This window comes from Tubulanus polymorphus, chromosome 3 (genome assembly GCF_964204645.1).
Source record: "Tubulanus polymorphus chromosome 3, tnTubPoly1.2, whole genome shotgun sequence".
In the NCBI taxonomy this organism is placed as follows: domain Eukaryota; kingdom Metazoa; phylum Nemertea; class Palaeonemertea; order Tubulaniformes; family Tubulanidae; genus Tubulanus; species Tubulanus polymorphus.
In genome coordinates, this window is record NC_134027.1 from 27390842 (window position 1) to 27412559 (window position 21718).

Here is a 21718-nt window from a genome sequence, read left to right on the forward strand (position 1 = left end):
TGAATTTTTAATCAATTTCCAACGACTTTCAGCATCTAATTTTCTAAATGATGAGAAATGTAAAAAAACGTTATTTTATGAAAATAAAGATTTGTGTCGTTATTTGAAGATTCACAATGTTAATACGCAATCTATTGGTGGATCTTATCTGTGAAAAGGCGCGAATTTATCTTGTCAAATCGGATTTGATTTTTCTAATCGTAATTTGCTAATCACGTGTTGCAATCTACTGGGTAATCAGATCTGCGCAACAGCATAAATTTAACGATTTGTTCAAATTCGCTGAAAAGAAATAATGCTCCTTTTATATTTGTATACAGTGGTTTTAAACTTAAATATGTCTGAGTGCGGTTATTCTACCACCACGTGACCTCATGAATTGAGCCGAGAGTGACGTAATCCGTCACGAATCATGGTGACGTCATCGTGGCTGGAACTTTCTGGTGACGTCACGTTCAATAAAATCCATAATCTCTTCCCTAAAAGCAAACCGTCCTCATTTCCCTCAAAGCCAAAAACGCGACAAGTTTAAATTTCACATTTATTTACAAAATTTATTCAGAATATAAACATATGACACAATATGATACAATACACGAGATTTACATGATTTAAATGCAACTGATTTGAATTATAAACCGAATCTTGCCGGGGTTCGTTTAGGTGTATCCATTATTCCTGTTTGTTTTAACCCAGGTGTCAATATCTCTGACCTATAAATACAATTTACAACCAACTTCAAATAATCTGCAAACTTTTCTCTAGTATCAATAAACAGTCATCGGTTGAATAACTTTACCTTTTACTGGGTACAGGAAGAATAGCCTCTTCTTTACGCGCTCTCAGTTGATCTTGAGCTAATTTCATTTCTTCTTCCATCACTGACATTTCTTCAATCGCTTGTTTCTTTCTTTCCTACAATTAACAACACATTAACTTCACTATCAATACTATATCTGTAACTGTTTATCAGTTATGGCTATTTTTATGTGACTTGCTTTTTCCCTGACTGAAGAAAAGGAAATTCACAGATTTCTAGGTTTTAAGTGGCCACCCTAATTATATATTAGCTACAGGACCCTGCACCCACTCTCAACCTGGACCCTGCACCCCTTCAATCTGGATGGACCCTGCACCCCTTCAATCTGGATGGACCCTGCACTCCTCGGGATGCACCCTGCACCCCTTCAATCTGGATGGACCCTGCACCCCTCTGGATGGACCCTGCACCCTTTAGGATGGACCCTGCACCCCTCTGGATGGACCCTGCACCCCTTCAATCTGGATGGACCCTGCACCCCTCTGGATGGACCCTGCACCCTTTAGGATGGACCCTGCACCCCTCTGGATGGACCCTGCACCCTCTCAAGTGTTTAAATAACAATATTTTTACCGTTCTAGATTTTCCTGATTCTTTCACGCTATAAAACATAGGACCGAGTTCTGCTAACCAGGTTCCATCAACTGACGTAACACATTGCATGTATTCCTTCGACGTCATCACCAGTTCATGATACACTATATAATCTGGTGTGTATCCCATACCAAAGAGGGCGCTAGTAGGATGAAGATGACAAGGCATTCCTGTACGAGCGTTAACGTATTCACCGAGACCCTGAATAATAAATACCATACATCTCATTAATATGCGCATAATTAGTAATTAGGGTAATTCCATGAGGGGAGGTAAAATATGCCACTGTCTCCCTAATGAAAATCAGAAAAATTCTGCATGCATGGGGCAGTTAAAACATTACCTACCTCCATGTATACAAGGGGCCGGTTCTATAGCCAATCTAACAACTTAAAACCAGTCTTAAGATTTAAGACCATTTTTGGACTAAGTCACGACTGTGCAACTGGCCCCAGGAACCAGTTCCACAGATATGAGTTAATAGTTAAGACTCAAGAGTTACGGTAACTCATCGAAATTGAACTGATTTTTATTCAAAGTTAAATAACTAACTCAAACTGCGGATCTGGACCTAGTCTTTTATGGACATAGGGAGAAGTGATTGATTTCCCCCTCCCCTTGCTCCCTCCTCCCCACACGTATAGCCCCCCCCCCCCACTAAGAATCATACAAACCTTCAGTCTCGCTGCTTGATGGAAATATGAAGAACAAATACATTTGCGAATAATATCCCAGTCATTTCCCGATGAAATCAAATCCATTTTCTGTTGATCCATGATTTCTTTTAATTGTTGTCGAACTTCGCGAACTTTTCTCATAGCTTTAACGTGAACGAAATGATCGCTGCACCACGACGACGAATACCTGCATAGCAACAATACATACAACAGTACAGACCAGTACATCATTCAATTATCATCAGTTCAAAATCATTGAAATCGAGAGCTGAAAATCTGCACCCAATTCAACAGCTGTCAGTTCAGTTTGACTAGTTTTTTTCAACATAATCCTTGAGTGAAACTTTTACTGAATTCTTGATTGGAATCATGAAATGCATCTAAATTTTCTACAGTTCTCAGTTCAGATTGACTACTGGAGCTCAAATTAGAGCTTTTTATTAGAACTCTAGTAGATCTTGGTCTTGAGCATGAACTAAATCAACTTGAAGGAGTTTAGAGTCAAATACAGTAGGATCCAGTTCTACAGCAGTCCATTTTGACATCATATGTTAGAATCAGTTCAGTTCAATGTTTTAGTGCTAAAGTCAAATCCGAACCAACAATTGTGGAATTGGATCTTGATTTCTTTTTTACTTTTGTTTTTTCCACAGTTGGTAGACGTTTAGGAAAGTTAAATGATCGCTTTCTGGAACCTGGAATTTCTCACGGGCCGCGTCCGACTCTTCCTCGCGACCTTTTGGACGGAAAAATATCGCGGGAACCGATAACATCGAAACTATCAACTGAAAAGTAGATTAATGATACTTTTGAATAAATGCAGAAAGGTCTCAAACAACTCAGGAATCGAAAGGGCTGTTCATAATGTGAAATATTCCAAAAAGTTTCCTTGAACTAATGGTTTATTCAACGTTTTGACTTTATCCAAAAATAGTCATCCTCAGGAAAACTGATGTTATTAGAATATTATATTAAATGTATCTGAAATCAGCACAAATATTGTGTTTGTTCATAGATGATGAATGGAAGGTAAGTCACAAATAAAATCATGATACAGTTGACTCCGCTCAAGTTCATAAAATAGTGTCACAAAAAATACTTCAACAAACAGGCGAGTTGAATGGATCTGAGTTGAAAGGAGTCTACTGTTGTAAAGGTGAAATAAAATATTACGAACCAGAACTTCAGTGCTGCAGCCCATCTCTACGGAAACTATCAACATCTTAGACAATGCTGGATCTAACGGAAATTCGACCATCTGTCGACCCAAACGAGTGAGATTACCGGTATTATCCAACGCTCCGAGAATCCATAACTGATACATAGAGTTTAATATATTATCCTCCGGAGGTGGATCCATGAAGTGAAACTGTAGTAAATCTTGTACACCGAGTGATTTCAGTAGTAATACAACGTTAGATAGATTAGTACGTTGTATTTCGGGTACAGTCGACATTAATAAATCATTCTTGTATTGTCTCATTGTGTAGAGTCTGTAACACTGACTGAAATACCACAATAAAAACATCCGAATAATGGTCTCGTGAAGTTCGTTGTAACGAGGTTCCGCTGTAATACTAGGTCCAATTTCATGAGTAAGTTCAACTCAAATTTTTGGTTTAGTTGCTGTTGGTTGATTTGTGTTTTCAATGAGGACAACAATTCAAACCTTTTTTAGTTTCTAGTTTACATGATACTGGAAGTTAGAATTTCCTCCAAAGTTAAAGACAATTAAGTTAGTTTCATACTAAATATAACAATGTATCTAACTTTTCTGGTCTCCTGAAGTTCATTGAGGTTCCATAGTACGGTAGATGCATTAGATATGACAAATTTGTTTTTGAACTTTAACTTACCCAGGTCCAGTCCTACCAGCTCGTCCAGATCTCTGATTGGCGTTAGCCTACAAACAAATAGAATAACCTATTAACGAATATAATTTAATGAATGATTCCACAATTGATAATATTTCAGTATGACAGTTTCGAGATTTGTCTAAATCCAATAGAAATAGTCATCTGTCAGTTTACTTTGAAATATCATCAACTGTTCATTATCTGTATCACTAAGAATAAACATAAGTTTATCCATCAGAACTATCTCATAATTCTCTAATTGATATTCACATTATTGCACAGGTCTATAAACTATTACCTGACTGATTGGATATATCGATAAAGCATCCATTCCTATCTTCGGATTAAACACTTTCAGTTTACAATATCCGGAATCAATAACATACATGATACCGTCAACAGTGAGAGACGTTTCTGCGATGTTCGTCGCTACGACGCATTTACGAATTCCATCCGGTGCTTTTTGAAATATTTTCGCCTGTAAATCGCTGGGTAATTGTGAATATATGGGTAGAATAGCTAATGGAGGAGCATCATCCAACTGATCCAATCGTTCTATAATAATAACACATATATCATACTTATTACAGTTACTGTACGTGGCTGGATTCTACTAGTCAGGGCTGCATCCAGGATACTAATGTCTATTTCAACCTGACTTGAGAGCATACAGGGTGGCCTAGCTCAGTCAGTTTTAGTAGTACATACCTGATGAAAGTCTTATTAGGACCAGAAAGGACGGGCAGCTGACCTAAAATATCGTTTTTTAATCCACTTTAAACTGTATTGAAGGATATCCAAAAAGTCTGCATTGAGAGGAGAGTCTGCATTTATCAGGTTGTACTACCAAAATTGAGTGAGCTAGGCCACCTGGAATGCTCTCAAGTCAGGTTGAAATAGACATTAGTAGATAGTGTTCAACCAACAGGAATTATACAGCTATTAAACAGGGCACAATCCAGATGAGACTCGAGAGGGAAGGGTCTAGCTAGAGAAACTCATGAAAATCTAAGTCATATTTGTTAGATTATGAGGGTTTTAGGTTTTACCGAGTTATGTGGATTGCATTGAAAATGCTTGTGAAGTCTATTGCTGAAGATGAGCAGTTCTTCAAAAGTTGTCAAGCGTTTACTGGTGGACTAACATTCTCTAGACTGCATTGAGGCCCAATACAGGAGCAAGTGACACTGTTGATATTGATGAGATATATTTACCCGATATAAGATCACAAGTGACTTCGATATCCTCTTGACCGGGCATAAATACTAGAATATCACCTACAACAAAATACATATTGAAACTACAATGACTACAGAAATACCTCATAAACATTGAAACTTCATATGCAATACAGCGATAAAGACATATTAGTTTGGACCGTCAATTCATTAATGACTTTTCCGAACTTAATAAATTGAATGAGAAATACAAATTGGGACTGAAAAGATAAAGACAACTTCAGTAATGTGACAACTTATTGTAATGATGACTTAAATTTAGTTAATTAAATCAAAAATAGGTACAAATTAAGTAATATCACAACTTCTCTGAAGATGACTTTGAGTAAGCTGAAATGATAAAGACCTTCAGGATTTCCGATGTGGACCTGTATCGCTTGTTTCACCGCTGAATCTACGTAATCTTCAACTGTATTCTTACTGAACATCACATCAACCGGGAACGTACGTCCCGGTATCTGATACGTCGGTACGTTTCCGAAAAACGCCGCAAATTTATCGGCGTCCATCGTTGCCGAGGTTACGATTAACTTCATATCGTGTCTCCTAGCAACAATCTACAATAATATATAAAATATAGCTGTATAGAGGTCGGTGAAGTTTGAATTGAAGTTGAAATTTAGTATATTTTCAGAGTTTTGAACGGAAGAATCAATCGTAGAATCTGAATGAGTGAATACCTCTCTGAGTAACCCGAATAAAACATCTGTATTCAATGAACGTTCGTGAGCTTCGTCCATGATTATCGCGCTGTAATTATCTAAATCAGATTCTCTCAACGATTCTCTCAATAATATTCCATCAGTCATGTATTTAATTCTCGTTTTCTGAAAAATACAGTCCAAATAACATCAGGTTACGTCTTAGCTGTGAAACCGTCGAAGTCATGATCTAACGCCAGTTAAAGATCAACTTAGTTCTAAAGTCGATCTTAAAACTAAAGACTAGTTTTTTGGAATTGATTCATGACCGTGTAACCTAGCAATGGCTGTTTAAACTTACCTCACTGGTACAATCTTCAAAACGAATTGCGTATCCAACTTCTTCACCTAAAGTTACGTTCATTTCTTCGGAGACTCGTTTAGCAACAGACATCGCGGCAACTCGACGAGGCTGAGTACATCCTACCATTCCATAGTTAGTATAACCATCTTCATGCAGATACTAGAAAACAATATCAACATTCAAACAACTCGATCCAGTTCCACAGTTGTGAGTTAGAGTTAACTGTGAACTCAGGATCCAGTTATTCAGTTGTGAGTTAAGAGTTAACTGTGAACTCAGGATCCAGTTATTCAGTTGTGAGTTAAGAGTTAACTGTGAACTCAGGATCCAGTTATTCAGTTGTGAGTTAAGAGTTAACTGTGAACTCAGGATCCAGTTATACAGTTTTGAGTTAAGAGTTAACTCTTAGTTAAAATTAGTTAATTTTCATTGTGACAAATCTCACAACTGTGGAACTGAGACCTGATTTTAACCAGCTATAAACAGATTACATTCATACAAACAGTGACTGAGTCGGGTAGTTTTTTACCTGTGTAAGTTGAGTAGTTTTTCCTGATCCAGTCTCTCCAACTATGATCACTACGCTGTTATCTCTGATTATAGTTAACAACTAAAATATAGAATCGAGTAAACAGGTTTGAAATATGAGCAGCAGCTGCAGAGACCGCAGCAGCAGCGGGCGGCGGCTGCAGCAGCTGAAATTAAGAATTTATTGAGAGTAAGTATAAAGACCTCTTGTCTGGTGGCAAATATAGGTAAATACTGTCTTTGTTGAGTGACCGATCGACGCTTCGCAAAATCACTGACTGCGTCTGTTTTATCAGACATGTGTTCGGCAAACTTCTGACCCGCTTTATAATCAAACTTCTCAACCTAAAAAACATTCATAGAAAACACAACTGAGTTTATCTGACTGTGTAGACACTAGTCGCCCTGTAACCCTGAGGCCCAGTAACCCTCAGCTTTACGCCCAGTAACCCTCAGCTGGACACCCTGTAACCCTGAGGCCCAGTAACCCTCAGCTTTACGCCCAGTAACCCTCAGCTGGACACCCTGTAACCCTGACGCCCAGTAAACCTCAGCTGGACACCTTGTAACCCTGAGGCCCAGTAACCCTCAGCTTTACGCCCAGTAACCCTCAGCTGGACACCCTGTAACCCTGACGCCCAGTAAACCTCAGCTTGACGGGCAGTAACCCTCAGCTGGACACCCAGTAAACCTCAGCTTGACGGGCAGTAACCCTCAGCTTTACGCCCAGTAACCCTCAGCTGGACACCCTGTAACCCTGAGGCCCAGTAACCCTCATCTGGACACCCAGTAAACCTCAGCTTGACGGGCAGTTTATGCTCAGTTATCCTCAGTGACACCCAGTAACCCTGCAGGCACTACAGTATCCACACTAACCCCCAGGTTCAACCCGTGTATCAGTTTAACCCACTCTACCTTCTCTTCCTCTTTCTTTACACCTAATATATTTCCCAGTTTAGTTCCAGCCAGTTCCCAATGTTTCGCTTGTCCTTTTTTACGTTCTTTAATTTCACGTTGAGCGCGAACCACGAGACTTCCCTGTCGCGCTACGACAGCCATATCAGACGTCGGGTCCTAGAATAGAATCAATTCAGTCAGTCAGTGTCTGCAGCCAGTCAGTTCTACGAGGAATCACAGGATTATATCATCAGACCTTGATAGGAACAATGGGTTCCGGTTGTTTCGTGAAAACGATACGACCGTCCAGAAACGGGGGCACGATATTATGAACCAATAAATGAATACGTTTTTCACTTTCTTCTTCGAAATCTTCATCAACGTCTGTTCTCATGACGACTCCACTTCGTAACATACGATTAGTTTCCCACATGTCGTTATCCTACAAATATAACACATACAATTCAATCAATAACACCCAGCAGTCTGTACAACCCCCCCTGGACATTCTGAAACCTGTAACCTGCATCCCCCTCAGACATTTTGTTTGTTTGTTTGGCTTTACGTTGCTTGGATCTTGGTTTCCCGATACTAACCCTATTGGATTGTTCATTTAATGACAGGACCACGGGCTTTAAAGTGTTTCCTGCACACTGTAAGCAGCCAGCAGGACTCAAATCTACTTGTCACTCAGCACTGATAGTGGATGCAACAGTGAGCTACTGAGGCAGCTTTTTTTGATACTTTATTGATACTTTATCACCATTTTCCATTTTTCAATATGTAATCACCCACACTTCACATGTACTCAGGAGACACCCACACTTCACATGTACACAGGAGACATTTTCAATTGAAAATGAAATACAAACACCGCACCAGCACAGTTTAGATATTGATAGCAAATGTCTGCACGGTTTCAGAACAGATATAAACTATAAACCTTATGAATTTGTCTTTGTTTTTCCGACATTCTTTTCTTTTTCTTTTTTTCCATTTCTTCCTCTTTTTTCCGCGTGTATTCGTCCGACGTGCCCGAGAATGGATTGTGATTTTCGTCGTACCCTTCGTCCAATCCGTACCATTCTCGATCCAATCTCTTCTGCTCTTCCTCCCATTCCTCTTCAGTTACTCCTTGTCTTCTTTCACCTGTGGAAAATATCGATATATAAATTACAAACCTTAGATCTTAACTCAGAGAACTCACAACTGTCTCAACTCTGGATTAGATTGGAAATAGATTGGAGTTGTGCGAATTCAGCTGCGATGACGGCTGTCACCGAGCCAAGCGACAATACTTACTTCGTTCACTAGCGCCCTCTGTACGCAGAGTGTATTTTATCTTTTTCTTATTGTTCATCCATGAATTATATTTAAAACTGGGCGTCGGCATCGGAGTTTCATCTGAACCACGGCCACGCCTCGACCTGTCAATCATTCAAACAACGCTACTAGTTATAAAACTCTTTAGAAAATACCTATAAACAGAATGTACGAATAACCGTACCTTTTATCAGATTTATATCTAGAAGAAGACCTTTCACTCCATTCACTGGTGCCGCGTTGCGATCTGGAAGTCCAATCACTGCTACCGCCGCGGTCCGATCTGGAAGATGGAGTCGGTAGATCCCAACTGGATCGTTTTAACGGAGTCAAATCCTCGTCGTCGTCCCAGTTTGATTTCGAAGGTGGATCTGTTGATATTAAACTCATCGTTAATTACTGCACAAACTGACAATAAATAAATCATTAATTCATTTTGATACAAACTTTTAACGTAAATTTCAGGTGTTTCTGGAGCGTCTTTAAATTTCGGAGTCGGTACATCCCAATCTCTGTTGTTTCCACGGTAACTACCGGATTTACGTTCGATACTGCGACGATCTCTGTCTCCATGACGACGATCTTGAAATAAAACGAATAAACCTCCGGTATCAATCGACGAATCGGATCATTAGGGGATATAAAGCATACCTCTCTCCCTCATATAAGCTCTACCCTCCTCTCTCCCACTCCCTTCCTCTCTCCTACTCCCTCTCTCTCCCTCCCTCCCTCTCCCCATCTCACTACCTCTCCCCTCCTCCCTCTCCCTCCCATCCCCTCCTTTCTCCCTCTCCCTCTCCCCTCATTTTGCTCCTCTCTCCCTCTCCCGCTCTCTCTACCTCTCTCCCCTCCTAACCTCTAACAAAATACACTACCCTCTATTTACCTCTATCTCTGTCTCTATCTCTGTGTTTTTTACTACTGGATGCGTAGACCCCTCGCTGATCGTGATCTCTGTGATGTTTCTGTAACCGATCTCTCGCAGCATCACTGACTCCGCCCGGATGTGACGGAGTTTCTTCACGTGTTTTACGATAATACCTGAAATAACAATCACTAATTCAATACACTGACGATCGTTCTTAAACGACCCGGTTACAATCAATACGAGGCCCAAATATTTATGAATAGACTTATCAATCCGGGTGGATTAAATTCAAAACTGTGGAACTGAAACAACAGTTCCACCTGTTCCACAGTTCAACCAGTTCTCGCATTGTATTTGATTTAAAACTGTCTTTCAAAACTATGGAACTGAATCCACATTTCCACCGGTTATATTTAAGTTAAATTAGTATATGTTCAAATAGTCAGACCTTTCTTCTCTGTGCTCTCTCTCTCTTCCTGAACTCCTCTCTCTTCCTCTTCCCGGTGTCCTCTCATATTCTATCTCTTCCTCATCCCCTTTATACGACGATATTTTAGATTTTTTATTTTCGATCTCCGTGAATTCTGCAGACGGTTGTTTGCGTTTCTCGGCGGCCAGTTTATCTAAACCTAACAACGACGGTTTCTTAAAGATATGAGGAGCCTCAGTATCAGTCGCCGGTCCTTTCTTCATTATAACGAGACCACCGGCGCCACCTGATGTCCCTTCCAGGCGATGCACCGCCGATGTTTCATCATCTTCGACACTCGTCATTCCTGAGAAATACAGACACCAAAATTAAGAGACATGAAAAAGTGATTAGTTTATTTATCCTTGTAATATTTAATTGTAATTCATTCAGAAATAAAGAAGATGAAATGAAATGATGTTTCTGAATTTAACGGAGGCCCGCTGGGATTGGGAGGGCGAGATCATCAGATAAAATATAATTGTCATTATTCATTATTGCTACTTCTGTCTTAAGGGGCTGAGGCCGAGGGCAGGCTGGGTTGACGTCAGGTATAATTAACTATCATAAAAATTCACACATAAATAATTCAAATAATTCTTTGCCTGAGGAAGTAATCAGTGTTTTTGTGAGCGTTTAGTCTTTAGATCAATATAATTGATTGAATTGGTTTGGTAAAACGAGTTTTTGGCACGAGTTCAAAGAATAGAAATATATAAATAGAAACAAATTTATCTTTAATTGAATATAAACGCTACAGACCTGTTTAATATGTTTTCTGGTGTTATTAAAGAGTTTAATTGTGTATCTTTAAGACGTTTTCCAATCGTGAAAATCAATTCAATTCAATTTATAAAGCGCCATCTATATACAAATATAATACAAATCAACTTTATTATCAAAATTTGCATCTGAATTGAAATTGAAACAATCAACAGTAATTAATACTGTTTATTTCAATGTGTTGTTGTTGTGTATGGGCGGAGGAGAAGCGAACAAACCGCTGGGTGAAATATAAACAAATCAAACAGTAGGTTTTATCTCGTCAATTGCTGTAATTAAACAAATTTAATTAGTCTCTCTAATCATGATAATTAATTAATCCAAAATCCCGCTGCAGTGGTCCTAAGTGATAGAACTTAAAAGGTCTCTCTAGGAATTAATTTTACAAAATCCAACTCTTAAACTAAGGACTGAGCTCGCAACTGTCAAAAGGCCTTCGCGCGAGGCTGCCATCCACTCGTTCGGGCCACAGGGCGAGTGTCAAACTGTATAGCGACTGACCCAAACATTGTCCCAAGTCTAATGATGATTAACTAGACCAAGTGCCTCCAGAGGGTCAGGGTGAAGGTAGCTTAGATCATATACACTTCACCCCCCTTCAAATACACTAGCCCTTGTTGTGGTATCAAAATCTTGTACCCCGGTCATTCTGTTAAAAACACAACTACTAATTGTTTATGACTCACTATTCTCATCATACATAATACATCAGGAGAATCTTTGAAATGTTTATCTATTGTAAATTCATTCTATTCAAATTCTGTAGTTTATTAATTCTGTTTTTTAAAAATCACATCTACTAAAAAGTTTATGACTCAAGAGTTTCCTTCGAACTTATATTGAAAACTTCTATTGATATTTACCGAAGAATCTTTGACACGTTTATTTATTATGTACTTTCTGCTAAATATCACTGAAGAAATGAAATATGAAATCCAATCTCAGTTAGTACCAGTACCAGTACTGCTACTGCTACTGCTACTGCTGTTTCTATAATTAGAACATACCTTATAATTAGCGAATTCAGATATATCATTGATTAATCAGTTTCATATCATATCAATATCAGAATATCGCTGTATCTCTCAGCATCACTCTCATAAACATAGTGTCGATCACCATTCATCCACAAGTAAGTCTCCATGTGACGACTAACTTTAAATACGCAATACAATATTGTAAAATGTACATATGATATTTCAGATGGGGGCCGGAGCGAGTGCTGAAGAACCATCAAATACACCGAGATTTATATCGGTTCAACCATCAACAACCTCTGCTGAGGCGGCTTCACCTTACACCGGTAGAAATACATATAGTCCTCCACCAGCAGTAAGACAACAACAGCAGCAGCAGCAGCAGCAACAGCAGCAGCAGCAACAGCAGCAGCAGCAACCTTCTCTTTCTTCTACTCAAAAATCAACCTCAGGTAACTAACTGTATTTAATTAGTTTGTACATTTTATAGTAATATTCATTTTTATACCGCTCTCTATAACATGAAATATGTACACATCATCGCAGAACACTTCAATAAAGTGTTTAGAAAATAAGACACCAGCCGGGCCCAGTTTCACAAAGTGTTTAAGCCTAAAACGGTTAAGTTTGAATTGTTGTCCTCATTGAAAACATGAAGTAACCAATGGCGACTACGCCAAAAATTTGAGTTAAACTTTTTTGTGAAACCGAGCCCTGGCTTGAATTCATCATCATTATCAGTGTAGCTGTGTAAATTGATAGGTAGATCGTTCCACTAAGTTGGAGCAGGTCGAAAATCACAATTTCATCTCTTATCTATCGTGCTTGAAATCAAATGAAATTTGATTTAAGTTCTATGATTCTATGCACATTGATACAGTGTGATATGATATATGTAGGTTTGATGGTGTTTTTATTGTAAGTTAAGTGAATATTAGTTATAGAATTCAGGCAACTGAAAAGTCCATAAAAGCGATAACAAAATGAATGTCACTTTCTAATGAGTATAGATAGTAGGTAAAATACATTGAACTGAATAAATGTAAGACTACAGATTTATATACAATAAGGTCCAACCCTTACCATTGATCAGTCTGCTGTACTTTCATTCATTTGATTCACATGCTGTATGGATTTTCAGTATTCAACCAACATTTCGTTCATTAATTCCGATACAAATTGTGATTGAAATATTGATCTTATTTTCAGTTGAATCCACTGCGAGTAAAAATCAATATTTAATGGCTCAAAATTCCCGTCAACAAGATGAACGTAATCTGGCGAAAACAGCACAAAATAAACATCGCAAACAACAGCAGACGTTTGTAAGTAGTGATCCGATTCTCCTGTTCAACAATTCTCAGTTGATTCTATAGAGTTTAGAACATTTCAAATAAACTTATTTTAAATGAAGTAGTTTCGAGTTTTCTGAGTTGTAATTAATGTTGATATTTTCAGCACGATGACGATGTTGTATTTGAAACGTTTTATCACAAAAGTGAACAAGTTTATACGTGTTTATATAGAGGAGGAATGAGATACTTTTTGGATAGCTGGCATACGCAGGTAAGTGAAGAGCTGCCTCAAGTAGTAATGTGTTGCTTAATGATTTTAAATTACAAGTGTAACATATAGAATAGCTTCATCAGGTAAATGAGTAAAATGTGTGGAGAAACTACAGTATTTATTGGGACACTAATACATATAATATGGGTAGAGTAATTACTAAGATCCTTCTTTACTCATTTACCCGAAGAAGCTGCTACTCTGCACTAGCAGTGAAACCTTATAATTTCTAACGCAATCGGTTAAACTACAAAAGGCTTCCTGGTTTTAAGTTTATATGTACCGATAATTTTAACATTTAGTCTCAACTGAATTCAATGATTTATATATTTGAAGGAATGGCAGGAGTTTCCTCTACAGTGGTACAATGAAGGTATACTAGTAACTGATACATTAGTTAGAGGTGACCAGGTAAAATACTGTTCTTTTCACGCTCTAAGAATTAAGTGACAGAAAGGTTTCCTCGAGTTAGTTTATGTTTATTTCAATATTTTAACTAAATCATAGTAATAGAGATAACAAATAGCAGTAAGCTATTAGCTCAAGGAATCATTTCTGACTCTTTATCGTTAGTTTGGGGATTTATATTATCGTCACAACTCGGACTCGGAATGTTTCATCAATCATTTTCATTTTTTCCACATTTTCTTCAAGTTTTATTCTGTATTTAATGTATTGTATGTATAGGTGTATGGAAGTTCATCTCCTACTGGAAACAGTTCTTCTGCACCTGCAGGAGCTACAGACACAGCTGCTGCTCCTGCGGTTAGATCCTCTACTCAACGTGAACAAGTAGATGATAGAGAGGGAAGCGTCGAACATCCGAAACGAGGAAAACTACAAACTTACATATTTGAGGTAAAGACGGGCATAATCGATCGTGTGGATAAAACAATGTTTTTAAAACTGTTCGCTATTTTTGATGTCAAATGATTTTTTAGGAAAAGAGGAACATCAATAGTTACTACGATGAGACCGCCGGACGATGGGTTAAATTACCGATAGATTGGGAACTAAATTCAAGCGTTTGTAAACGATTAGTTGATGAAGTTCAGGTACAACGCAATCTGATACAATACTACACTGTGGTTTGGTGGTTAGTTGAAAATAATGTTTTCATATTTTGTAGTTAATTCTACCCGACTGGTTCGACAGACACGACATATTATCTGCGTTAAGAGCTTCTAATTATGATATTTATGACTGCGTTGATAATCACTTGATTCAAACTGAAGCAGGTATTCAGAATAATGAATGCACCTGGGGCTGCAGTTGCTCAAAAGTTGTTTACAGATAACCAGTGGATAGTTGATATAGTGACAATTAGAATGTCATTGTTATTATGGTATTTATCCACTGGTTATCTTTAACTAACTGGGGCCAGTTTCTCAAAAGTTGGTTTCAGATAACCGGGTGAAAAATACCATAGTAACAATGAACTTTTAATTGTCACTATATCAATTATCCACCGTATAATTCTAACCAACTTATCAGCAACTGCAGCCCCTAATCTATGTTCAGTTGTTACGGTCGTTGGTTAAGTTTGACACTACTGTCAGAATCAGTACATTTCCAATGTTTTGATTCTAATGTCAAATATCACCTGATTTGCGCGGAACAGGATCATGTTTTATAGTCCTTTTCTAATTAATAGGTGAATGGATTGCGCCTAGAAGTGGTAAAAGTGAAGATTCTAAATTATTAGCGAGTAAAGACAAACGCATTCTTGAACTTGAAAAGGAACTCAAAACAGCTGTCAGTGAATTCGAGATCGATTTTATACATTTCATTCATTTGAAAAATACTTGTTGTTAAATTCTTGTTGAATTCCTGATTTTAGAAGAATAATTTGGAAGAAACGAAGAAGCAATTAGATACAGAAATTAAAGAGAAACAGGAATTCATTAAGAGGGTAAGAATATTTTTCCTGTTGAAGAATCGGTTATGATCGAACGATAACCACACTCAAACGTGGTGAACGGATAATAAGATAAAAACCCACTATCTACAGATTAAAAGAATTTAAAAACCAAGAATTCATTCATTCGAACAATCTAAATGAGATCGAAACGTTGTGTATTTTATATTCAAGATTGTTTGAATAAATAAATTCTTGGTTTTAAAATTCTTTTAATCTGTAGATAGTGGGTTTTTATCTTATAATCGGTTATGATATTCTACCAAATCAAGATAAGTTTGAATTTAGTCTGTAATTGAAGTCAATGTAATCTAACTGAGGACTGTCAAACTGCAGACCCCGGTTTTGACTTAAAGTAAACTCTGAGTTGAAATTCAGTTTAAATTTGGTTAAATTACCCCGATATCTCGAACTTCTGATTATTGAGCGTCTTCTATTTATAATTCAATGATAAACTGTGTGTCTATTTCTAGTCAGAAGAATATGAAGATAAATTGACGTCTTTAGAAGCGGAGAATCGAAGCGCTCTCGTACAGTTAGAGGCAGCTCAACAAGCACGACCTAAAACTGCAGCTTCTAGACCTAAATCACCTGCTCCTGTTGTACGTGTTTCATTGATTGATTGATTGATTGATTGATTGATTGATTAATTGATTGATTGATTGATTGATTGATTTCTGATAGCTTGTTTTAATCATTCATTTAAGGTTGAAACAGTAATAGTTGAGAAGTGCAGTATTGAACCTGCAACATTGGCCGCGATACAAACGAACTCTAAACAACTGTATAAGATATATAACACATTGAGATTGAGCGTTGAACAGATGAATACTGATTTAGGCCAGTATGTTTTACAGGTAACTAATTAGAATAGAACCCAAGGTTTATCCACCGTGGGGCACAGTTCAACAAGGCTTAGACTGGTCGTTAGATTGGCTATAGAACGGAAGTAGGTTTTGTAGCAAATTATACAACAACGAAATGGGTTAAAACTGGTCTTAAATCTAAGCCTCAGCCGTGCAGGTGACTCAGCATGTGTTACTGACTTGCAGCCTCAGTGTTCTTCAAACGAGAATATACCCGAGAATATACCCGGTAATGTTGTTATTTTGTTATTTAGGCGAACAATGCATTGAAGAAGATGACCAGTATAGAATCGAGTCATCAATCAGAGGTTATAGAATTGAGGAATCTCTATAGGAAAGAAGCAACTCAAAGAAAACTTCTTTATAACAAGGTGAGTTATAGTAGAACAGCCCAGGCCACTGACTCGGATGGAGGGAATTAGATTAAACTTAGACCTGGAGAATTGAATTAAAACCTACTATATACAAATCTAAAAGATTAAAAACAATATGTACTTATTCTCTCTCCTCTCCTATCCTTCCTCTCTCCTTCCTCTCTCTCCTCTTTCCTTCCTCTCTCCTTCCTCTCTCTCCTCTTTCCCTCCTCTCCTCTCTCCCCTCTCCTCTCTCTCTGTCTCCTCTCTCTCTCCTTCCTTCCTCTCTCCTCTCCTCTCTTTCTCTCTCCTCTTTCTCTCTCTCCCTTTCATGCCTTTCCTTCCACTCTCCCCTCTCTGATAAAAGATAATTTGTTTTGTTTTATAGCTGCAGGAATTGCGAGGGAATATTCGTGTCTTCTGTCGATGTCGTTTGGATAAACGAACAAATTGTTGTCTCAAATTTCCGGACGATCAGGAAATTGTAGCTTTTCCCGGTGGTTCGAAGAAAAGTTATAAATTTGATAAAGTGTATTCACCGCAGACAACACAGAGTCAGGTATACAGCAACATGCGTTTATAAAGCGGGAATTTATAATTTCAATGTTTATAAATTGGGAATTCATAATAAACATTGAAATATTGATTTATGATAAAAATTCAACTTATCTACAACTCATAGCTCCTGTAAGGAGTAGAAATTTGTTAGGTCCCATTCAGCTATGACTTATGCGAGTTTGTCTTGATCCGTAAGAACGCACAGATCAGTGATATTGAGATTTACACAATGTATCCGTGTATATCGTAGGTATTTGAAGATACGTTGCCTATAATTACATCGTGTGTTGATGGATACAATGTGTGTATATTGGCTTACGGACAGACGGGATCCGGTAAAACCCATACGATGATCGGACCAGAGAACGATCCCGGTGTAAATATCAGATCTATTAAACAGTTGTTGAATGTTTGTTCTGAAAGAGAGAAAATTCGTTTCAAAATACAGGTAAATATCAGCAGTATCATTATTGAATATCGATTAATTGAATTGAGTTGATAAATCTTTGATATTTGACTTTGTAAATTTCATTCGATGAAAATTGAGGAACAAATCAACAAAAAACTTCACCATCTACCAATAATTAGTGAATGTATTAATTGATTAATAGTAGTTAACTGCTAACATCAAGTGCATATGCATCCATGAGGAGAGGTGGTGGGGAAATTGGCTACTTCTTCCAGCAAAGTCCTTTACATACTTAATGGCCCCAGACATAAGGGTCCAGCTTGCTCAACAGTTTGTTAACGATGATTACTGGATAGAAATTGAGGAACAGTACATAATTGTCACTACAGTAACTATGCACTGATAAACTCTGAGCATTTGGATCCTGAACTAGGGTTCACAATTTGTGGTCAGACTGATTTCATATTTTCAGTGTTCAATGGTTGAAATCTACAATGAAATGGTACACGATTTATTGAGTAATGACGTTAAACAGTTAGATATAAGAGTTAAAGGAAAGAATCTCGATATTCCGAATATGACTGAAATGATTGTACAATCAGTGGAAGATATACAAACAATTATAGAATTGGGTGATCAAAATAGAGCCGTCGCTTCTACTAAAATGAACTCACAAAGGTCAGTGTTGTGAATATGAATTTATTTTCACTTCAAATAACAATTGTATACAAAACATAGATAGATAAGATTACATTAATGTTCATTGGATGTGAAGGACACGCCTAGAGCCATTAGGCTGTACAAGAGTTTTTATCATGAAGATTTATTTCATTTATTTCACATAAAGCAAAATTTTCTGCACTGTGATTTAAGAAACATAGGGTTAATAAACAATAGTAACCCTAGGGTTGGCCTGATTGTTTTGGTCAGGTGACCAGCTCTAGACCAATCAACCCTAGGGTTAGTAAACAGTGATAACCCTAGGTTTGGCCTGATTGTTTTGGTCAGGTGACCAGCTCTAGACCAATCAACCCTAGGGTTAGTAAACAGTGATAACCCTAGGTTTGGCCTGATTGTTTTGGTCAGGTGACCAGCTCTAGACCAATCAACCCTAGGGTTAGTAAACAGTGATAACCCTAGGTTTGGCCTGATTGTTTTGGTCAGGTGACCAGCTCTAGACCAATCAACCCTAGGGTTAGTAAACAATGATAACCCTAGGTTTGGCCTGTTTGTTTTGGTCAGGTGACCAGCTCTAGACCAATCAACTCTAGGGTTAGTAAACAATGATAACCCTAGGTTTGGCCTGAGGTGACCACCTAGGGTTAGCCCATTCTAACCCTAGGGTAAGATAGCAGTTGCCACCTCTAGGATGAGTCCATTCTAGGGTTATACAGTAGTAGTGACCACATAAGGTGAGTCCATTCTAACCCTAGGGTTAGATAGTAGTAGTGACCACCTAGGGCGAGTCCATTCTAACCCTAGGGTTAGATAGTAGTAGTGTCCACCTAGGGCGAGTCCATTCTAAATCTTAGGTGTGTTGCATGTTTGATTACATTATGATGTTGGTCTGTTGACCGATGTCAGTCAAAATGTATTTCAACTGGAGGAAAGCTGATATTATTGACACAATGATAAAAAAATGGATTTGACAAAACAATAAAAGCGTCTGCCTCCTTACATCAATATTATTGATATATTTCAGCTCAAGGTCACATCTAATAATGATGATTAAAGTTGAAGGTCATGATAAGATATCTAATGCAGTAACGACAGGAGTTCTGACGCTGTGTGATTTAGCCGGTTCTGAACGCGTGTCTAAGAGTGAAGCAGAAGGTCAGAGATTGGTGGAAGCGGCTGCTATCAATAAATCACTGTCGGCGCTCGGTCAAGTGTTTACCGCTCTGAGAACGAATCAGTTACACGTACCTTACAGAAACTCTAAACTAACTCATATACTACAACCGTGTCTCGGTGGTGACGCTAAGGTAACTTGAAATTTAGAAAAACTGAAAATTAGATCTAAATATGAACAAAAGTTGATTCTATATCACAGTTGAATCAGTTAATAATCACAAAATCCTTGACAAGACTCGATGAGTAAAAAATCCCATTATGTATATACGAATCTAAAAAGTGAATTTAAAAATTAGAAATATTTCGGGTGGTTTCTACCAGCCTTCTTCAGTCTAAAAGATGTGATTTTAGACTGAAGAAGGCTAGTAGCAACCACCCGAAATATTTCTAATTTTTTAGATTAACTTTTTAGATTCGTTCACATATTGTGGGATTTTTTACCCATCTAATTAATCATTGTTCTCAGAATCTCGGACTAATTTAAGAATCAAACTTAACTCACAATTGTCAAACTGTAATGTAATCAATTGCTGCAGTGATTAAAGAATAATTAATGTGGTATATATTTTGTAGGCGTGTCTGTTTGTAGCTGTCAGTCCGGATGAGAATAATCTTCAAGAAACAACGAGTACGTTACAATTTGGATCGAACGCTCGTCAAGTTGCACTCGGACAGGCGAAACAAAACATTAAAAAACCAGCAAACTGAGAGAAAAACCAACCCGGGTCTGGGGTCCCAGCAACCTGAGTCCAGGCTCCACCAACCTGGGTCCAGGGTCCTGTTGAAATAGTTCAATTCAATGAACAAATTTGTGAGTTAAACCTAAAGTGAAATGTGGAACATGACTCCACTGTACATTGAGTTAAACCGACAGTGAAATGTGGAACAGGACTCCACTGTACACTGAGTTAAACCGACAGTGAAATGTGGAACAGGACTCCACTGTACACTGAGTTAAACCGACAGTGAAATGTGGAACAGGACTCCACTGTACACTGAGTTAAACCGACAGTGAAATGTGGAACACGACTCCACTGTACACTGAGTTAAACCTACAATGAAATGTGGAACACGATTCCACTGTACATTGTGTGTCTTATATTTAGAAATCGATGATGGTATTACGACTGTACATTATATTTACAATATGTGTACATGTAATGTACTTATACACGTTTCTATCTAATTGTTTAGATATTTATTGTTATATTTTGCTGTAAATTCAGTACAGAGTATAAACATTTAACCAATGTTAGTATAATTATGTATTTGATATAATATATATTTATCTGTGATAGAAAGACCTACATATATTTCACCAGGTTAAAGAAGAGTCTTTTGTAATACTAAATATACAATGGATCAGAAATTCATGTTTCTGAAATACAGCTTGGAGAAACAGGGGACCAAATAACTGTTTAACCTTTTGCTTATGCTCAAAAAGTGTTGCCATATATGGGTTGGAAGGGGGGGATGTCCAGTATTTATTGGGGGAGAAGGGGGAATGTGGGATATCCTGCACAATGTTTTAGGTGTAAGGAGAGATATCCTACTTTATGTTTTGATATATGTATTCGATGTTATTTATATGTTTAGTGGTATATTTTACACAAATTCCAGCCATGACCTGTACTGATGAGCAGTTTATGATCAGGAGGCAGTTGTTACATGTTCTATGTTTCTATAGTTTACAATTAAATACATGTTTCATGTAATCGAAAATTGTTGTTACTTCGATTGTTGTTGATTCACAAATTTCACACACCAAACTACAGGTCGTTCGGCGAGAGTGTCCAGTCAGTAACCTGACTGGACACTCTCACCGTTTAGTTTCATGATCGGATATTTTCACAAACCACATATATAAGCCTGTTGGTATAAGCCCACCACCAACCCAACGATTGGGTAACTAACTAGTCCAGGAGCAGCGATTTTGCCAATTTTACCCCTAAAGTCACATCATCATCATCAATTGTGAAGGATCTATGGTAGGCTCCTTCGAGCCTGTGGTTATCCTCCTCGTTGTTTCTCATTTCGTTGATAGGTTTCCCGGTTTGAGGAAAGACAGAGACTCCGCCCTCTCTATTGGTTATTCAGTTAACGAGTTGAATTAGTAATTAAAATCAACACGATTGTTGTTAATCGTTAATTTTAGTATT

The 21718-nt window shown here is 37.8% G+C and overlaps 2 protein-coding genes across 2 annotated transcripts; one reads left to right on the forward strand and one right to left on the reverse strand.

Annotated features, from left to right (window-relative positions):
* Window positions 1–544: 544 nt before the first annotated feature.
* On the reverse strand, window positions 545–11137 carry LOC141901978 (pre-mRNA-splicing factor ATP-dependent RNA helicase PRP16-like). Its single transcript, XM_074789589.1, has 23 exons — window positions 11038–11137; window positions 10255–10582; window positions 9825–9979; window positions 9386–9520; window positions 9123–9309; window positions 8918–9042; window positions 8559–8764; window positions 7872–8057; window positions 7634–7792; window positions 6923–7063; window positions 6720–6800; window positions 6188–6349; window positions 5830–6012; window positions 5532–5742; window positions 5162–5224; window positions 4246–4502; window positions 3948–3994; window positions 3269–3596; window positions 2728–2876; window positions 2089–2278; window positions 1394–1615; window positions 800–915; window positions 545–713 (listed from the first exon to the last, which is right to left on the reverse strand). The coding sequence occupies exons 2-23, from the start codon at window positions 10578–10580 to the stop codon at window positions 632–634; spliced, it is 3711 nt and encodes a 1236-aa protein (XP_074645690.1). The 5' UTR covers window positions 10581–10582; window positions 11038–11137; the 3' UTR covers window positions 545–631.
* Window positions 11138–11173: 36 nt separating this feature from the next.
* LOC141901728 (uncharacterized) lies at window positions 11174–21218 on the forward strand. Its single transcript, XM_074789161.1, has 18 exons — window positions 11174–11305; window positions 12262–12487; window positions 13245–13360; window positions 13494–13601; window positions 13938–14012; window positions 14289–14459; window positions 14543–14656; window positions 14731–14839; window positions 15256–15356; window positions 15442–15513; window positions 15993–16121; window positions 16227–16376; window positions 16640–16756; window positions 17127–17297; window positions 17547–17744; window positions 18178–18383; window positions 19408–19690; window positions 20133–21218. The coding sequence occupies exons 2-18, from the start codon at window positions 12262–12264 to the stop codon at window positions 20265–20267; spliced, it is 2481 nt and encodes an 826-aa protein (XP_074645262.1). The 5' UTR covers window positions 11174–11305; the 3' UTR covers window positions 20268–21218.
* The last annotated feature ends 500 nt before the right edge of the window (window positions 21219–21718 follow it).